Source organism: Mobula birostris, chromosome 7 (genome assembly GCF_030028105.1).
Source record: "Mobula birostris isolate sMobBir1 chromosome 7, sMobBir1.hap1, whole genome shotgun sequence".
Classification (NCBI taxonomy): domain Eukaryota; kingdom Metazoa; phylum Chordata; class Chondrichthyes; order Myliobatiformes; family Myliobatidae; genus Mobula; species Mobula birostris.
The window spans coordinates 169715341-169734233 of NC_092376.1; the positions used below are offsets into that span (position 1 = coordinate 169715341).

Here is an 18893-nt window from a genome sequence, read left to right on the forward strand (position 1 = left end):
GTTGCTTCCCGTTACAAAATGCACTGTAATTATGCAATAAAGCCGCTTTGTCAGTGAATTTTAAGCATTCTACCCCTACTACCAAGGGGTACAGGCATGTCGTGTCTTCACCTGTGCAGCTTTCCCTCCAAGTTACTTAGGATCCTCATGAGGAATTACACCCGCTCATTAACGCAAATATCTAATCTGCCAATTATATGCCAGCAACTCTACAAATAAAAACATAATGATATAGTCAAGAGGTTGAGTTGTTGTTCAGATGAAATATCAGAATGGTGAAGAAATGTGATCTACCTGGTACAAAAGACAAAATAAAAGCATCCAGTGACTGCCAGTTCTGTGGGTTAAAGCACCTTGTTAATGAGAGAGATCAGAGGAGAATGGCCAGACCTGTTCAAGCTGACAGGAAGGCAACAGTAATTCAATAATCATGTGTTACAGTGTACAGAAGAGCATCTCTGAATTCACAACATGTTAAACTTTGAAGTGGATGGACTATAGCAGCAGAAGGCAATGACTATGCACTTAGTGGCCACTTTATTAGGTACAGGAGGTGCTTACTAACATGATCACTATATCACCATTCTTCCATTATCGCCGGATCAAAACCATGAACCTTCTTAGGAATAACGGAGGGTATCCTCTCCTGTAGGAACTCCATAATTCAAGAATGGAGCACACCACCACCTTCCACATTTAGTTTTTGATGGACTTTACCCTTTCAACAGCATACATTAAATGAGGAAGCCCATATAAAGCCCAGATATAGTGTCCTTTGAAGGACTAGAATGTTCATCTTATCCTGTCGTGCTTGATTTAAGTCATTATTGTTTGTCATGACAAGTTTTGAAACACGAATAATTGGCTTTTATTTGCCATATACGCATCAAAACATGAAGCAAAATGTGTTGTTTTGTGTAAGCAACAACGTAGTCCAAGGGCAGCCCATAAGTATGGCCACCCTTCTAGCACCAATATAACATGCCCACGATTCATACTAGTTGTATTGGTAACAAATATGCCCACACCATTTAATCTATCTTGCATAATGAAGCTGTTTATTTCACATGATGTCCGTAGAAACTGAAATAAAATGCTGAAATTGTTTTCAGAGAAATGGTTCTCATTTGCAAGTCAGAAGTGATGATGAAATGATTGAATCTTTGAATTATGTCAACTCAGGACACATACATCAGTGAAAAGTACATCGTAAATCAAAAATATATATAAAAAAATTCAAAGTATGCTACTTTCCATGTGTTCACACAAGTCCTTCCTTTCTGATCTCGGCAGATTATTCATGTAGGTTTTTTTATTACCGGTGCATAGATAACAGATGAGATATTTTGATTTGAAGAAGACAAATTCTGAAGGAGAAAGAAATACCAATTATACTCAATGATCGCTTCATTAGATACATCTCATTAATACAAACATCTAATCAGCTGATCATGTGGCAGCAACTCAATGCATAAAAGCATGCAGATATGGTCAAGAGGTTCAGTTGTTCACACTAAACATGAGAATGAGGAATAAATGTGATCTAAGTGACTTCGATTGTTGCTGCCAGACAGGGTAGTTTGAGCATCTCAAAAACTGCTGATCTCTTGTGATTTTCACACACAACAGTCTCTAGAGTTTACAGAGACAGGTGTGAAAAACTAAGAGAAAAAGACATCAAGTGAGCTGCATTTCTGGGGGTGAAAATGCCTTGTTAATGAGAGAGGTCAGAGGAGAATACCCAGACTGGCTCAAACTGACAGGAAAGTGACAGTAACTCAAATAATCTTACATTACAAAGGTGGTTGTTCTTGGTGATAAGTAGTGATAAACTCGCACTACACATTATATGCTCCCAAGAGCATGCATGTCAAATAGTTTCTGACAACAATTCTGGCTACTAGTCTTCACATGTGGATTAGCTACTAAACCCGGCAGAACCATTTCTACTAACAGGAGAATGGGTAATGGCAGGTGACTGTTAACTTAAAACCAGTCGCTTTCGACAAATGGGGCTTGTCAGCTGTGGTTGACAGCTCATCCAGGAGAAGGAAAACTGTGATCTCAAGCCTCCACTGCCTTGTGGCTATATCCACTCAAGGGGAAGGCTCCAGGAGTAAACGCCAAGGGAATAGTCTGGAGCTGGGGTTTCTAAGGCAGACCTATGTTAGGTTCAACACTGACCGGCAGCCCCTCCAATACAGCCGGTGCTAATCTGTATCAGTTTCTATTGATCCTTTGGATTCAACAGCTGTGTGGAGATTGGAGGGGGTGGGGATGGTGGGAGCCTGCTGCATGGACAACAACTTGTTCTCCATAGCGTACTGCTCTATCTTATGTATCAACTTCGACAGCCAGGGCATGACATCCATGGTTGACCCCGACCAATGGAGAGCATCAGAAAGGTGGAGAATAGAACAGCATCAGTGAACGCAGGACACATTGAACTTGAAGTGGATGGGCTACAGCAGCAGAAGGTCATGAAGATACACTCAGTGGCCACTTTATTAGGTGCAAGATGTACCTCATAAAGTGGTCATTGAGTGTATACTTAAGCCAGTTGATATTTTATCTGTTTAAATCATTAAAGAACTCTATAAATTTGATTTGGAATTTCATATTTGTTGGATTTGGGATTTCACCAACAACCAATGTACTTACAATATCAGACACTTGATTGGAGGATGGTGTGGCATGCCTCTCCCCTGTGATAATTGCAAACATCACAATTAAAAGATGACAGTAGTGGATCACACTGACAAAGGAAGTGAGAAATAGAATACAAATCTCCTAAACTGACTGCATCATTCTCCTCCTGACAAAAGATTAGCAAAACAATAACTGCTCGACTTTTCGATCAAACATGTAATTGCTCGATTTAATTAGTTTAATCAACTTAAGTGCTAGGCCAAATTGGAAGGTTCGGGTATGGGCCGAATACAGGCAGTGGGGCCTGGGCCCGAGAACATATCAAAGCGGCAGGGCCTGGGTCTGAGAACGAGGATTGACCTGATGTGTGGATGGTTTGAGCGCCGGGCCAGATTGAAATGGTTAGTGTGCTGGGCCAAAGGCAAGGGACAGGCCAGTTCAGCTGGTGCTGCATGAAGTTTACTCGTCTCTGCATTGAACTGAGGCTGTAATTTGCAAATAATGGTCTCCTGAATCTGCTGCAGTGATGACTGGCTTCCTGGCTGTGGACTCACATTTGTGAACTTCAGTTCTGAAAGTTATTTGCTTACTTTTATTGTTTGTCTGATTAGGTTTTTTTTCTACACCTTGGATGTTGACAGTCTTTTTTTTAATAGGTTCTTTTGTTTTTTTTGTTTTGTGGCTGCCTGTAAGGAGGTGAATCTCAAGGTTGTATATAGTATACGTACTTTGATACTAAGTGTACTTTGAACTTTGAATTTTGAATTTGCAGAAAACTTGCTTCCATCCATACAGGTAAAATATACACGAACCACAGGGAGCTATTGAGATGGTTGTAAATTAGCTGAACTTTTTCTTCACCAGGTCATGACGAGTTGTGAATGTGAGTGTTTTTCAGATAAACCTACTGAGAAATAAGGAAGTGGGAAGCAAAAATCTATCTCCCATTTTATTTCCATTGAAGTCAGTGGAGTTCAGTAGAATGAGGAGAGATGTAATTGAAACCAATCCGATGCCAATAGGCCTGGCCAAGATTGGTTATGGGGAGGTATTTCCATTAGTAGGTGAGATGAGGACGAATTTCTTGAGCCAGAGGGTTGTGAATCTGTGGAATTTGTTGCCACTGTGGACTGCGGTGGCCAAATCATTGGGTTCAAAGTTCAAAGTACATTTTATTAACCAAGTATCTATACATTATACAACCTTGAGATTCATCTCAGAACAGGCAGCCATGAAACAACGAAACCCCAAACAAACCCCATCTATATGGAAAAAGACAATACCTAATGTTCAAAGAATAAAAATCCACATCATGTCCATAAGAAAATAAAAGAGTAAATTAACCCATGAAAAAGACCATCGAACATCCAATGTGCAATGAAAGAAACACATTATACAAACAGTAACCACAAACAAACAGTGTTTCTGAATGAAGTCCACAAAGAAGTCCCACAGTTCAGTGCAGAGCCGAATAATCGTTGTGGAACTTTGATCTTAATCAGTCTGTACCTCACCTCGGGCTCCGATACCCTGACCTTTCTGACACCCTGCTCTTTTCAATCCGGCCTGGTGCTTAAATCTCTGTCTGAACAACAGGTTCTGCTGCTTGGATACATTGGACTTTGTTGCGTCAATTCGGCCTGTGAATCTGTCTCCAGATCCTGCTCGGTCGCATCCAGTGCCTGGACCCTGTGGCTTTTTTTCAGCCTGTGCCCGATACTTTATGGTCTTCCATGCTCTCTGCGACCGGTCCACCACTTCCCGTGGCCTCGGTTCTGCGACATCGAAATATCCAGACATCCCACCTCTCCCGGAAGTTCCAGGAGTCTCCCGCATATTAATAGTGGCTCCCTGATGTCCGCAAATTATATACAATATCATGGAAATCAATTTTTTTGAGAGCGAGCGAGAGAAAACAAGAGAGAGCGCGAGAGTTGCCACGAGAGAGAGCGCATGTGAGAGAGAGCTAGAGCAAGCAAGCGAGTGAGAGAGAAAGCAAGCGAGTGCGCTTGAGAGCACGAGCAACCACGAGAAAGAGAGTGAGAGAGAAGGAAAGCAAGTGAGAGCGCGCGAGCGACCACGAGAGAGAGAGCGAGCGAGAGAGAAAGCAAGCGAGAGCGCGAGCGACCACGAGAGAGAGAGAGAGCACAAGTGAGAGCACGCAATGGCAGAGTCTTCCAAAAAATATATAAAACGTATGGCACCCCAGACTACACTAAAGTGTACCCCTGCCTAATAGGGGTCAAAATAATGACAGTGTTGCTCGCTGCACTGTTTGCAACAGTGACTTTTCTATTGCCCATGGTGGGTTAAGACTGTAAAAGACATGTTGAGGTGAGTTTAACAGGTGTCATTCGTTCATTAGCATAGCTAACATTATTTAAACTAGCTGGCTAGCTGCTAAGGAGCTACTCGATTGCAGACATCCCACCTCTCCCGGAAGTCTCCCGCAAATTGATGGTGCTACCTCCCTGAAATGAGTTTTTGCAGAGTGGGATGTCTGAATACCTCCAAGTCCAAAGGGAAGTTACAGACTATTTCTTGCGATACACATAAAAGTTGCTGGTGAACGCAGCAGGCCAGGCAGCATCTGTAGGAAGAGGTGCAGTCGACGTTTCAGGCCGAGACCCTTCGTCAGGACTAACTGAAGGAAGAGTGAGTAAGGGATTTGAAAGTTGGAGAGGGAGGGGGAGATCCAAAATGATAGGAGAAGACAAGAGGGGGAGCGATGGAGCCAAGAGCTGGACAGGTGATTGGCAAAAGGGGATACGAGAGGATCATGGGACAGGAGGTCTGGGAAGAAAGACAGGGGGGGGGAACCCAGAGGATGGGCAAGGGGTATATTCAGAGGGACAGAGGGAGAAAAAGGAGAGTGAGAGAAAGAATGTGTGTATAAAAATAAGTAACAGATGGGGTACGAGAGGGAGGTGGGGCATTAGCGGAAGTTAGAGAAGTCGATGTTCATGCCATCAGGTTGGAGGCTGCCCAGACTGAATATAAGGTGTTGTTCCTCCAACCTGAGTGTGGCTTCATCTTTACAGTAGAGGAGGCCGTGGATAGACATGTCAGAATGGGAATGGGACCTGGAATTAAAATGTGTGGCCACTGGGAGATCCTGCTTTCTCTGGCGGACAGAACGTAGATGTTCAGCAAAGCGGTCTCCCAGTCTGCGTCGGGTCTCGCCCATATATAAAAGGCCACATCGGGAGCACCGGACGCAGTATATCACCCCAGCCGACTCACAGGTGAAGTGTTGCCTCACCTGGAAGGACTGTTTGGGGCCCTGAATGGTGGTAAGGGAGGAAGTGTAAGGGCATGTGTAGCACTTGTTCTGCTTACACGGATAAGTGCCAGGAGGGAGATCAGTGGGGAGGGATGGGGGGGGACGAATGGACAAGGGAGTTGCGTAGGGAGCGATCCCTGCGGAATGCAGGGGGGGGGAGGGAAAGATGTGCTTAGTGGTGGGATCCCCTTAGAGGTACCCCATCTGTTACTTATTTTTATACACACATTCTTTCTCTCACTCTCCTTTTTCTTCCTCTGTCCCTCTGAATATACCCCTTGCCCATCCTCTGGATTTCCCTCCCCCCACCCCGTCTTTCTTCCCGGACCTCCTGTCCCATGATCCTCTCGTATCCCCTTTGCCAATCACCTGTCCAGCTCTTGGCTCCATCCCTCCCCCTCCTGTCTTCTCCTATCATTTTGGATCTCCCCCTCCCCCTCCAACCTTCAAATCTCTTACTCACTCTTCCTTCAGTTAGTCCTGATGAAGGGTCTCGGCCTGAAACGTCGACTGCACCTCTTCCTAGAGGTGCTGCCTGGCCTGCTGCGTTCACCAGCAACTTTAATGTGTGTTGCTCACAGTTCTAAGTGTTCAGTCTGTTGGGGGACAGTGTTTCTTAAAGGATAGTGCCTCCAGACCTGTGGATTGGCATCAGGTTTGGTAGGTGTCTTGTCAATGATAATGATCTCCTCATGCCTCTGGACCTATGGAATGGTATCAGGTTTGGAAGGTGAATTGTCAAAGACAACGTTCTCAGTTTCTGGTGTCATGTTGTTGTCAGTCACATCATCACTGTGAGGTAAGTCTGGTGATTGTCTGTCTCATTGAATGCATTTGACTCAGGTGTGTTCTTCAGTTGAGCATCCAGTATTTAGTCCTCACAATGTCTCCATGTCTGATCTCCAACATCCACTGTGTACATCAGTGGTCCAGTTCTTATAGTTATCCTACTGGGTGTCCATTTATACTCTCGGTAATCACACACTAGGAATTCCTGTCCAATCTCAAAGCTCTTTGCTGCCTCACTTAGCAACTAATTGAACTGTTTATTCTGTACTTCCTTCCATAGATCTGGTTTCAGGAGGTCTATGCAAGACCTCAGATTCCTGTTCATGAACAGCATTGCAAGTCTTTGATTTGTCATCACATGAACAGAATTCTGATATATAAAAAGGGAGTTGTCTACCTTGTGCTGTAGAGAAATGTCTTCCTTTTCCATTGCTTTAATGGACTTCTTGAAGGTTTGGATAAACCTTTCAGCTAATCCATTTATGATGGGTGGTTAGGAGCTGAGTTGAAATGTCTGATGCCATTTTGCTTCATGGTTAGTTGGAACTTCTCTGATGTGTGTTGTGGTCCATCGTCACTCACAATTTGTTCTGGCAAGACATTTCTGGTGAAGTTAGTCCACAGAGCGGTCTTTGCAGAGGTGGTTGACTTCATTGGTATAACATAGAAACATAGAAACATGGAAAGCCTACAGCACAATACAGGCCCTTCGGCCCACAATGCTGTGCCAAACATGTACTTATTTTAGAAATTACCTAGGGTTACCCATTGCCCTCTATTTTTCTGAGCTCCATGTACCTATCCAAGAGTCTCTTAAAAGACCCTTTTGTATTCACCTCCACCACCGTCACCGGCAGCCCATTCCATGCACTCACCACTCTCTGTGTAAGAAACTTACTCCTGACATCTCCACTGTACCTTGCTCCAAGCACCTTAAAACTGTGCCCTCTTGTGTTAGCCATTTCAGCCCTGGGAAAAAGCTTCTGACGTCATAGCTCCAAGTACTGATCCACACTCTAAGCTCATCTGCTTTGTTCATGATACTCCTTGCATTAAAATAGACATCAGTCTGAAACCATCAGTCTGAGCATATCCCTTCTCTATCACCTGCCTATCCTCCCTGTCACTCTGCCTACAAGCTTTCTCTATTTGTAAGCCAACCACCCCTTCCTCTGCCTCTTCAGTTTGATTCCCACCCCACAGCAATTCTGGACACTTCGAATGAGTATCCACAGCAATCTGAAACATGGAGTCCATGAATGGTCCATTAAAATCAATATGTACTCTTTGCCATGGTGACGATGGCCATTCCCATGGGTGTAATGGTGCCTGTGGGGGTGCATTTTGAACCTTTTGGCATCCTGAACAGCTCTTGGCTAAGTTTTCAATCTGTTTATCTATTCCTGGCTACCACACATAGCTCCAGGCAAGACTCTTCATCTTGTCTATACCCATGTGTCCTTCATGCAGATTTTCTAACATTCTGGTATGCAGTTTGGAGGGAACCACAACGCAAGATAAACGTCCAAGTGTTCTTTGGCATACTGACAATTGGTATTGTCTCACTGAGAACTCTGGAACCATAGGGTTACCATCAGGTGGCCATCCTTGTATGATGATTTCATAGACTTTTGACAATTTTGGGTCATTCCTTATTTCCCTTTGTATTTTCACATTTGTTACCAGCAATTGGTCCACCAGTGCGGTGTGGAACACTTCTACTGGGTCACAGTATGAAGACTTTTCTTCTACAGTTGCCAATAGTGGAAGTTGTGCCATGCCAACGGCATTGCTGTGTTGTTTGGTACCCATGATCTCTATGTCCTAAGAGTGGGCTCCTAGGAATAGTTCCCAACGTTGTAACCGGGTAGTGGACATCACTGGAATTCCTATCCTGGGTTTGAAAATGGAAACAAGAGGCTGGTGATCTATTACTAACATAATTTTTTTGTCTGTAGTGGTAGTGGTGGAATTTCTTTATTTCCCATAATAGACTAATGGCCTCTTGGTTGATGTGTTTGTAGATGTGTTCTGCACTCGTCAGTGATCTTGAAGCAAACGCATTTGAGCATTAGATCCATCTTATATAATGTGTGATAAAATGGCTACAATACCAGAAGGGCATGCAACGCACCCCAGTCTGATAGTTAGGGGTAGGTTATAATTGGTGAGCAGTTCATTATATGTTATTAGTCTCTTTGTTTCCTTGAATGCTTTTTCACATCTTTCTGACCATTCCGACTTTGGTCCTGTCTGCAACAGTGCATTCAATGGATGCAGCACTGTAGCAATGTTTGCGAGAAACTGGTGGTAGTAATTTACAAGGCCCAAGTATAATCTGAGGTGTGACATATTTTCCAGTTTGGGTGCCTGTTGCACTACTTCAGTCTTCTCTTGTGATTTACGTATGCCATGCTTGTCAATGACATGTCCACGATAAGAGATTTCATTCTTGAAAAACTCACATTTCTCTCCCTTTATACACAGACCATACTCACTCAGCCTGGTAAGCACTTTACCAAGCTCTGGAGATGCTCTTCATCATTCTTGCCAGTCACAATGATGTCATCAAGGTAATATTGTGTTGCTGGGATATCTTGGAGCACTTGGTCCATTGTTCCTTGCCAAATTGCTGGAGTTGATGCAATGCCAAAGACGAGACAATTATACTGGAACAGTCCCTTGTGAGTGTTGATTGTGAGGAACTTCCTGCTTGACTCCTAATTCTTCATTTGCAGATAGATTTGTGACAAGTCAATCTTTGAAAACCTCTAACCACCTGCCAAAGATGCAAATATGTCTTCTACCTGTGGCAGGCAATACTGCACAGTACGCAGCACAGGGTTGATGCTCACTTTGAAGTTCCAACATATGGGCACTGCTCTGACCTTCCCTTTCTTTATCACCGGGACAATAGGTGTGGCCCAAATGCTCCACTCAACCTTGGAGAGAATGCCAGATGCCTCCAAGCTCTGAAGTTCAGCATCCACTTGAGAACATTGTGCATAAGGCTCTAGACACACTTTATGGAATGTTTGTGTTTCTGTTTTATCCAGTTCAATTCGTTGAGTTTACCAATCCCCATCTCAAACACATTCTCATTAGCACTAAGCAGCTGTGCCAGTCTTTGGCTGATGCCAGCATTTTGCCTGTTGATGTCACACTTTGATTGAGTGCCAGTCTCATTGGATTTTTCTCAACCATTCACGTCTGAGAAGTGCTGGCCCTCCACTTTTCAACACAGAGATTTAACTGCAGTATTTGGCCTCTGTACGTCACCTTCACTTTCAGTTTGCCTTTGCGGGACATTTCTTTGCCTGTATAGGTCTCTAGTATCACTGAGGTCTTCTCTAATGGTATCTTAGAAAACAGTGTGATGTAGTCAGCCTCTGGAATTATAGACAAATCTGACCCTGTATCCACTGCCATTTTCAGTTCTACACCACGCACATCTATTATGATCCAGATGATTGTGTGTTTTGCTTAAGTTATACAATGCAGTTCTTGGCATTATAGTTCACCTTTGTCAAACTCTATGTTGTCTGATTCTGTTTTACATTCGATAACTTTATGCATTTGCTTAGTTTTGTGTTTAAGACTTTTCACTCGATTGTGCTTTTTTTCTGCTTTGCACACTCTGTCTATGTGATCTTGTCTGTGACACTTTCTGCAGACTTTTTCTTTGAACTAACAGTCATTTGCATCATGGGAAGATTTGCCACATTGATAACATCTTAGGCTTTTTGCACCATTCAGGGATATTTTGTGCATTTCACATTCTAACCTCCTTTTCTGTGGTTCTGCTACATCCTTTGTTGCAGTCTTTAACAATAGTGGATTGGTCAGTGCCCGTCCTAAGGTTAGGTCTCTTTCCGCCAGTAGCCTCATTTGAATGCTTTGACTATACATGCCACATACAAGCCTATTCTTTAACGTATCAGAAAACCCATCTCTGAAGTCACAGTTTGCACAGTTCTGCAAAGTATTCAGAAAGGCTTTCATCTTTTGACTGGTTCCTTTTGTAAAATCTAAATCTCTCAGCTACTACCAATGGTTTAGGGCTCAAGTGATTTTGTAAAATTGTAACAATTTCACCAAATGTCTTGCTTGCTGGCTTTTCAGGGGCTATTAGGTTGCGTAAGACTGTCTCCGGGCCGTGGACCGATACCGGGCCGCAAAGCATGCAGGGGTGTAGTGGTACCCAGAACGCACCCAGCACATCTTTAAGAAAAAGCCGAAATAAACAAGCTAATTAAATAGGTGCCGCCCAGCACATAAATGTTGGTCCAGATCAGAGGCGATGAAATTACGTGCCAGGCGGCACCTAACTAATTGGGAGGTGGGAGGTGACTTTAACTGGTGTATTCATATTGCAGTGTGAGAGAGAGAGAGAGAGAGAGAGAGAGAGAGATAGAACAATGCGTATGTGTAGGCAATAGCACATGCGCAGGCAACAGATCAATACGTAGTGCTAAGATGGGGGGGAGGTCATAGCTCTAAAGGACAAAGATTCATACATTACACAAGTCATTTTACAAATTCAGAATTGTGCTGACTGACTTTCTGTGTCCTCTGAGGGCACAAATGTGCCTTGAGTTGGCACCTGACCAGCAACAACACTGCACCATTGTGTTGCGATATCAGCCCGGATGTTTGTGCTTGTATCTTGGGGGCGGGGGGGGAGACCAGACCTGCACACAGAAGGCTGGGTTATGGACTGAGCCTCAGCTGACTGTCCCACAGTGTGTTAAGGGGTAAGTGAGGAGCTTTACCCCAGGACGGCCATATCAGAGGCCCAAAGGGTTTCAGACTCATCACCAACAATCATCATTCTGATACAAAAAGTGTTTAAAAATTCAAACAATTTTATCACCTGGCGCATTTTCCTTGAAGCAGATGGATCCATAATGAATATTTTCTGTTGTGTCTGCAGGGACAAAATAGAAACAAAGATAATAAAGATAAAAATTAGCTTTATTTGTTCATGAACATTGAAACATACAGTGAAATGTACTGTTTGTGTCAACAACCAACACAGTCCGAGCTTGTGCTGGTGGAAGCCTACAAGTGCTGCCGTGCTTTCCGCACCACATAGCATGCCCACAACTTCCCAACCCTGACCATAGTCTTTGGAATGTGGGAGGAAACTGGAGCACCCAGAGGAAACCTACACAGTCATGGGAAGAATGTACAAACTCCTTACAGACAGCATCAGAATTGAGCCCAATTGCTGACGCTGTAAAGCGTTACGCTAATCACTACACTACCATGCTGTTCCCATTGATTTGAGGTTGTTCGACCTGCTGAGTTCCTCCTGCAGTTTGTTTTACTGTTCCATACTTTTACATCTTGTGTCTACAAGGAATTTGCATATGTATCAGGAGGCATTAACATAAAAATCAAATAATGGATTAATTCCAAACTGGAAACGTCACTATTCAGTAAGATAAAAATATTTAATGCATCAAATGTATCAAATCATTTTTGTTGTTAACAGTTTTGGTAACGATTTTCATTAGTCTCACTTCTGCTCTTCCTCAAGTTATCTTCCCCTTCCAAACAGAAGTTGTTTCAGCCATATGTCAGCTCTTTTGTCAGTGACGTGCATCTGGTTACACATTCAACAGGGGCTTGAACCCAGAACTTTCTATTTCTGAGAAAATTAGTTTATCAAACAAAGGTAAAAGTTAGCTTTATTTGTCACTTGTACAAAAAAAACCAAAATGATATGCGTCATATGTTTCAAATCCAGTCAGTGAGGATTGTGCTGAGCAGAGTACAAGTGTTGTCAGGCTTCCGGTGCCAACATAGCATTCCCGCAACTTACTAACCCTAAACTCTACATCTTTAGAATGCAGGAGGTTGCAGGACAAGATATCAAGCTGAAGACATCTGATTTACGTATCTTGGCCTCTAGCTCTCTTATAGCTAGGAGGGCACTTTTGTTTAAATGGAAAGATGTTTTTCCTCCTGCTCATGCTCAATGGTTATGCAACGTTATATCATGCTTAGATTTAGAGAAGATTCGTTGTTCAATTTCTGAATCTCGTCAAGACTTTCAAACATTGTGGGGACCCTTTCTGAATTATTTTCAAAACTTTCCAAACCCTCAATTCGTTGTTTAAATTCAGATGTTAGCTATTATTAATTTTTTGTTATACGAGAAGGTACTTTACCATTTTTCTCCTCAATAAACAGCTTCGGTCTTGGTAGGGGTTGGACTTTTTTTTTGTAATAAATTAGTATATTTCAATATAACTATTGACTAACTTAAATGAATATGGGTTAATGAGATTGTTATTATGAATAGATATAAAGTAATTGGTAGTTTTTTAAAATCTTTTTTTGACCTTTTATATACACTTTCTTGTACTCTGTATTCTTCTATGTAGAAACTAATAAAAATATTGAAAAGAATGTGGGAGGAAATCGGAGCACATGAGGAAACCCACGTGTTCACAGAGAGAACGTACAAACTCCCGAAAGTCAGTGGTGGAATTTGAACCCTAATCTTACTGCTCGTACTATAAAGCACTGTGTTAATCAGTACACTACTGTGGTGTTACATTGACACTGCAACATAGCAACCTAGAGGGCACAGCCTCAGAATAAAGGGACATCCATTTAGAACAGAGATGAGGAAGAATTTCTTCAGCCAGCGAGTGGTGAATCTGAGATATTCTTTACCACAGGCAGCTGTGGAGGTCAAGCCATTGGGTATATTTTTTTTTAGATTATTTAAGGCAGAGATTGAGAGATTCTTGATTAGTCAGGGCATAAAGGGTTACCAGGAGAAGGCAGGAGATTGGGGCTGAGACAGAAATTGATCAGCTATGTTGAAAAGGCAGATCATACTCAATGACCCAGATGGTCTAGTTCTGCTCCTATATCTTGTGGTCTTATGGTCCAACACAGACTGTTTTGCTCCATATTTCTTAGAACATGGCTAACTCAACTCTTATTTTCTCCAGTTTCATTCAGCCACCTCTCTCACCTCTGACTAGATTTTATTTCCACAGAATAATTAGTTCTGCGGTATATAAACACTGCCTGGGTGACCCTGGGTATTAGTTGTTGTGAATCTGTATGGTCACATGGTCTCATGAAGCATTTGGGTTAATTCAAATTGTATTCTCTGGAATTTAGAAGAATTAGAGGAGTTCAGATGGAAACCAACAGAATTTCAATAAAGTGGATGCAGAAAGGATGTTTCCTGCAGTGGAGAGTCCAAGACAGGAGTCATTCTGGACTGAAATAGGGAATTCCCAGACAACAATGATCCAGGTGAATTCTCCACTGGTTGATGCCAAATCATTAAATATAATCATGGAGTAAGACTTGGAATACATGGATTAAATAATTTGAGGAGAAGGCTGGAATTTGGAAAAAGATTTTTCACATGAAGAAAATCAGTGTGGTCTGATTTATTACAAACTACTTCAGATTTTTCAAGACAGACTGTTCTATTGTTGTTGTATATTCAGAAATAGCACCTAATTTCTGGAGAAAGCAATATTGTCTAATATGGCAATCTCACACTACACTGACACTTTGACTGATCATATTCAGTGATTCCAGACGCACTGAAGTACTGCTGAAGTGTAGTGGAGGTATTCAATGGCGGATGAGATCTCATGAAATGGTTGGTCACTTTCAGAGGGCAAGCATTGTGGACTCATTCTGCGGCCACCAACCAATTTGCCAGAAGTGGGATCACATTGTGTGTGTTTATTTATTGATTGACTGAGATACAGTGTGGAATTGGCCCTTCTGGCCCTTCGAGCCACACTGCCCAGCAGCCTCCTGATTTAATCTGAGCCTAACCATGGGACAATTTACAATGACCGGTTAATCTGAGCCTAACCACGGGGCAATTTACAATGACCAGTTAATCTGAGCCTAACTACGGGACAATTTACAATGACCAGTTAATCTGAGCCTAATCACGGGACAATTTTCAATGACCAATTAATCTGAGCCTAACCACAGGACAATTTACAATGACCAGTTAACAAACCAACCAATATGTCTTTGGACTGTGGGAGTAAACCAGAGCACCCGTAGGAAACACACGCAGTCACAGGGCGAACGCACAAACTCCTTAAAGGCAAATTGTGTAATTTGCACCCAGACCGTCTGTACAGTAACTGCTGTGCTAATCACTACACTATGTTGTGGTTTATCTATTTTTAAGTCTTAACCATAATGGTCCAGTGAAAATTGGACTGTGGTAGAATGCAGAGAGAGCCCTGTGTTGTATGAAGAAGACTGGGAGTGGATGAAGGGTAGTCAAAACTAGACAGGGCATTGGATTGATCAGCCAGTTTCATACTAGAGATTCAGTTCCTCTAAATGTAAATTTTAATTGCAAACCTGCAAACTCTTGAGTGAGTAATTTCTCAAAAGTACAAAGAGAGAAATTCATTGATTGAGAGATTGATCTATTTACCTTTTTGTATTGTCTTCCTACTCACAGACATATATTCAGCAATATGGCTGGTCTCAGGCTCCGGCATCTCATTAGTTCCTGGAAAATAAACATTTCATTTCCTTGGCTCGATTTTCAAGAAACAACATCAGGTATCTTTGGGAACAAAGTGCCGTATTAATAATGACAGCCACCAGAATGAGGAAAAATACTGTATGATCACAATATTAATGATGTGTGCTGGAAGCATTTAATGTGACAATGATAATACGGGGATTGATTCAGAGAGTTAATGGAAACGTGTTGTACCACACTGCACATACATACATTGTGGAAGGTCCAGGTCAATTCCCAGTTTTGAATTCCAGTAACACAGAATGAGTGAACTTCAACAGGTTTTTTAATTGGGTAAATGTGACAGATCTTAACAGCAGTAGATTGAGTCTTATCTATCAATGGAAAGGGACGAGTTCTTGTCCTCTCCTACCACCTCACTAGCCTCCGATTCTAGCACATAATTCTCCGTAACTTCCATAATCTCCTATGAGATCCTATCACCAAGTGCATCTTCTCCATCCCCCTCTCACTTCCCAGTGGGATCGCTCCCCATGCGAATCCCTTGTCCACTCGTCCCTCCCCACTGATCTTCTTCCTGGTACTTATCCTTGGAAGTGGAACAAGTGCCACCCCAGCCCCTACACATCCTCCCTCACTTTTATTCAGGGCCTGAAACAGTCCTTCCAGGTGAGGCGACACCTCATCTGTGAGTCTGTCAGGATCATCTACTGTATCTAGTTCTCCCGTGTGCCTTCCTGTATATCGGTGAGTCCTGATGCGTTTGGTAGACTGCTTTGCTGAGCATCTTCGCTCTGTGCACTATAAAAAGTGGGATCTCCTGGTGGCCACCATTTCAATTCTATGGCCCATTCCCATTCTGACATGTCAGTCAATAGCCTCCTCTACTGCCACAATGAGGCCACGTTCGGGTTGGAGAAGCAACACCTGATGGCATGAACATTGATTCCTTGAACTTCTGGTGATTGTCCCCTCTCCTTCACTATTCTCCCTTCCTGTTTCCTTTTCTTACCTTTTCTCCTAACCTGCCCATCACCTCCCTCTGGTGTTCCTCCCTCTTCCCTTTCTTCCACTGTTGTCTGTCCTCTCCAATCAAATTCCCCCTTCTCCAGCTCTTGAGCTTAGTCACCAATCAACTTCCCAGTTCTTTACTTCAGCCCCTCCCCCTCCCAGTTTCACATTTCATCTACCACATTGTACTTGTTCCTCACCTCCCTCCCACAACCTTCTTACTCTGACTTCTCTTCCTCTCCAGTCCTGAAGAAAGGTCTCACCCAAAACGTTGATTGCTTACACATTTCTATAGATGCTGCCTGACCTACAGAGTTCCTCCAGCACTTTGTGTGTAATGCCAAAGATTTCCAGCATCTGCAGGATATCAGTGTCTCAGGACATTAGTGTCAGGCATCCAGACAGTGAGATCATCCAAAACTTCCAGGCTCTCATCGTGAATGTAATTGTCAGAGGATGGTGGTGTAGAGCAGGGGTATTTGTCTAACAATGTCCAGGATAAGGACTGTTCTCTTTTACTTTTGAATACTGTATATGTCTGAAATAAGACCATAAGACAGAGGACCAAAATTAAGCCATTTGGTTCATTGAGTCTGCTTTGCCATTCAATCATGGAAGATTTATTATATAAGACCATGAGACAATCTCAGGGCACTGAGACTGCTCATCTCATTGAATTGTTGTGAAATAGAATCTGTTACAACAAAAAATAGCCTGTTATGATGGTGTATCCACTTGCAATACTGTGATTTTCTGAGACCTCACTGACTGAATCTGTAGTGATTCTGGAACACACACACACACACACACACACACACACACACACACACACACACACACACACACAAGCAATCTGTGTACTGCACCTCCACAACTGAGGTTACATTGGTTCATGTCATGCTGGGAGATCGTACAGAATAATTATACAGGATTGAAAGGCTTATCATATGAGGGGCATTTAATGGCTGTGGGCCTGTACTCACAGGAATGTAGAAGAATGAAGGTGGCCCTCATTGAAACCTATTGAATATTGAAAGGCCTCGACAGAGTAGATTTGAAGAAGATGTTTCCTATGGTGGGTGAGTCTAAGACCAGAGGACACAGCCTCAGATTAGAGGGATGTCCATTTAAAATGGAGGTGAGGAGGAATTTCTTTAGCCAGAGAGTGGTGAAACTGTGGAATTCATTGTTACAGGCTATGAGGAGGCTAAGTCATTGGGTATTCTTAAGGCAGAAGTTGATAGATTGATGATTAGTCAGAGTATGAAGGGTTACGGGGAGAAGACGGAGATTGGGGCTGAGATGGAAATGGGTCAGCAATGATGAAATGTCCAAGCAGACTCGATGGGCCAAATGGCCTCAATCTGCTCCTGTATCTTTTGGCCTTATAATGCCATGATATTTCCGTGTTTGAGCATTACTTTTAAGTTACAAAGGAAAGACAGAACAGCTGTAAGTTAATGGGTCACAAAAGTAAAATTTCTTTGATGCTTCTGTCTTGATGTTACCTTGTATTGGCTGCATTTCATTTGGATTTGCATAAAGGTTAGAATCATCTTCTGTGTTCCTCTCTGTTTGTCGTGATTTCTGGCTTTGATTTCTCAAACCTGTGAAAACAGAGGAGAGCTCTTTCAAGTTTTTTCTCCAACTTCATGCATTTAGCAAAATGCACTTCATCTGCCCATAAGCTCAAATCTTTACAAGTTAAAAAAATGCAACAATATGTAATTTATGTTTCTACAGTCATCAAATTCAGTTTCGGAGACACATTAATATCTGACTTATTTCCTTAATTTCAAAAGTTATTAGATTCAACCCAAACTCCAGTTTAATATTACTCCTCTGTGTAAAAAAGATAAAATGATAAAATTGCCATTGTTTGTTTTTGGAATCATGTTCCCCATTTCTTCAGGTACCTTACCTCTAACCTTGCACTTTCTTAGACACAACACCATCACCAGGATAATGATGAGGAGAAGGGCCAGTCCACCAGTAATTACAACAGTGGTGTGTTTAAAACTGTAATCCTCTGTCAAAACAATAAGCACAAATTTCTCATTTATTTTGCTGACATCATTCAAAATCTGTCTAAATGACTGAGAAATAACATTGACTAATTTAGATCACAGGTTCTGGGTTTAATTCCTGATTGAGGTTAACAAACCTGAATGTTGAAGAGCTACACCTGTTCTCAATAACCATCAGAAAGAGAGACAAGAAATGAATCACAGTGGGATTGAGGTCCCGATTTCAATCAGGTATCTCTCTCTGGCAAGAGATGTCTGGGAATATGCTGCTGATAGGGATCCAGTTCATGTGTGAGGCCTCCCACTGTTCAACAGGGGAATGTCCATCATAGTCTGTGTTTCTACTGGAATAAGAATTGCCACAGTGGGGTGGCTTTTGCCCCAGAGCTTCTATCCCCTCTAAACGGGAGCTGTAAATGCCAGATACACTCAGCAGGTTAGGCTGCTTCTGTGGAAAGAGAACTGGGAGAATTAATGTTTCAGGTCGAAAACATTCCATCAGATTTCAAGGAAGGGTCTTTGGAAAAAACCCTGTCAAATTCCAAGACAGTTTCTTTGACCTGAAAAGTTAACTTTTTTCTGTTTCCTCAGATACTGTCAGACCTACTTTGTGTTTCCACTATTTCGGTCT

General features: G+C 42.5%; 1 protein-coding gene across 1 annotated transcript in view; it reads right to left on the reverse strand.

The window, feature by feature from the left end:
- Positions 1–365: 365 nt before the first annotated feature.
- Positions 366–18893, reverse strand: part of LOC140200566 (uncharacterized) — a 54038-nt gene continuing 35510 nt past the window's right edge. The window contains exons 11-16 of the mRNA XM_072264079.1: positions 18157–18264; positions 17744–17842; positions 15171–15248; positions 11595–11648; positions 2662–2705; positions 366–1367 (exon numbers count right to left, since the gene is read on the reverse strand). Of these exons, the coding sequence (XP_072120180.1) occupies positions 1299–1367; positions 2662–2705; positions 11595–11648; positions 15171–15248; positions 17744–17842; positions 18157–18264 (452 nt within the window). The 3' untranslated portion in view covers positions 366–1298. The remainder of the gene's footprint in view (positions 1368–2661; positions 2706–11594; positions 11649–15170; positions 15249–17743; positions 17843–18156; positions 18265–18893) is intronic.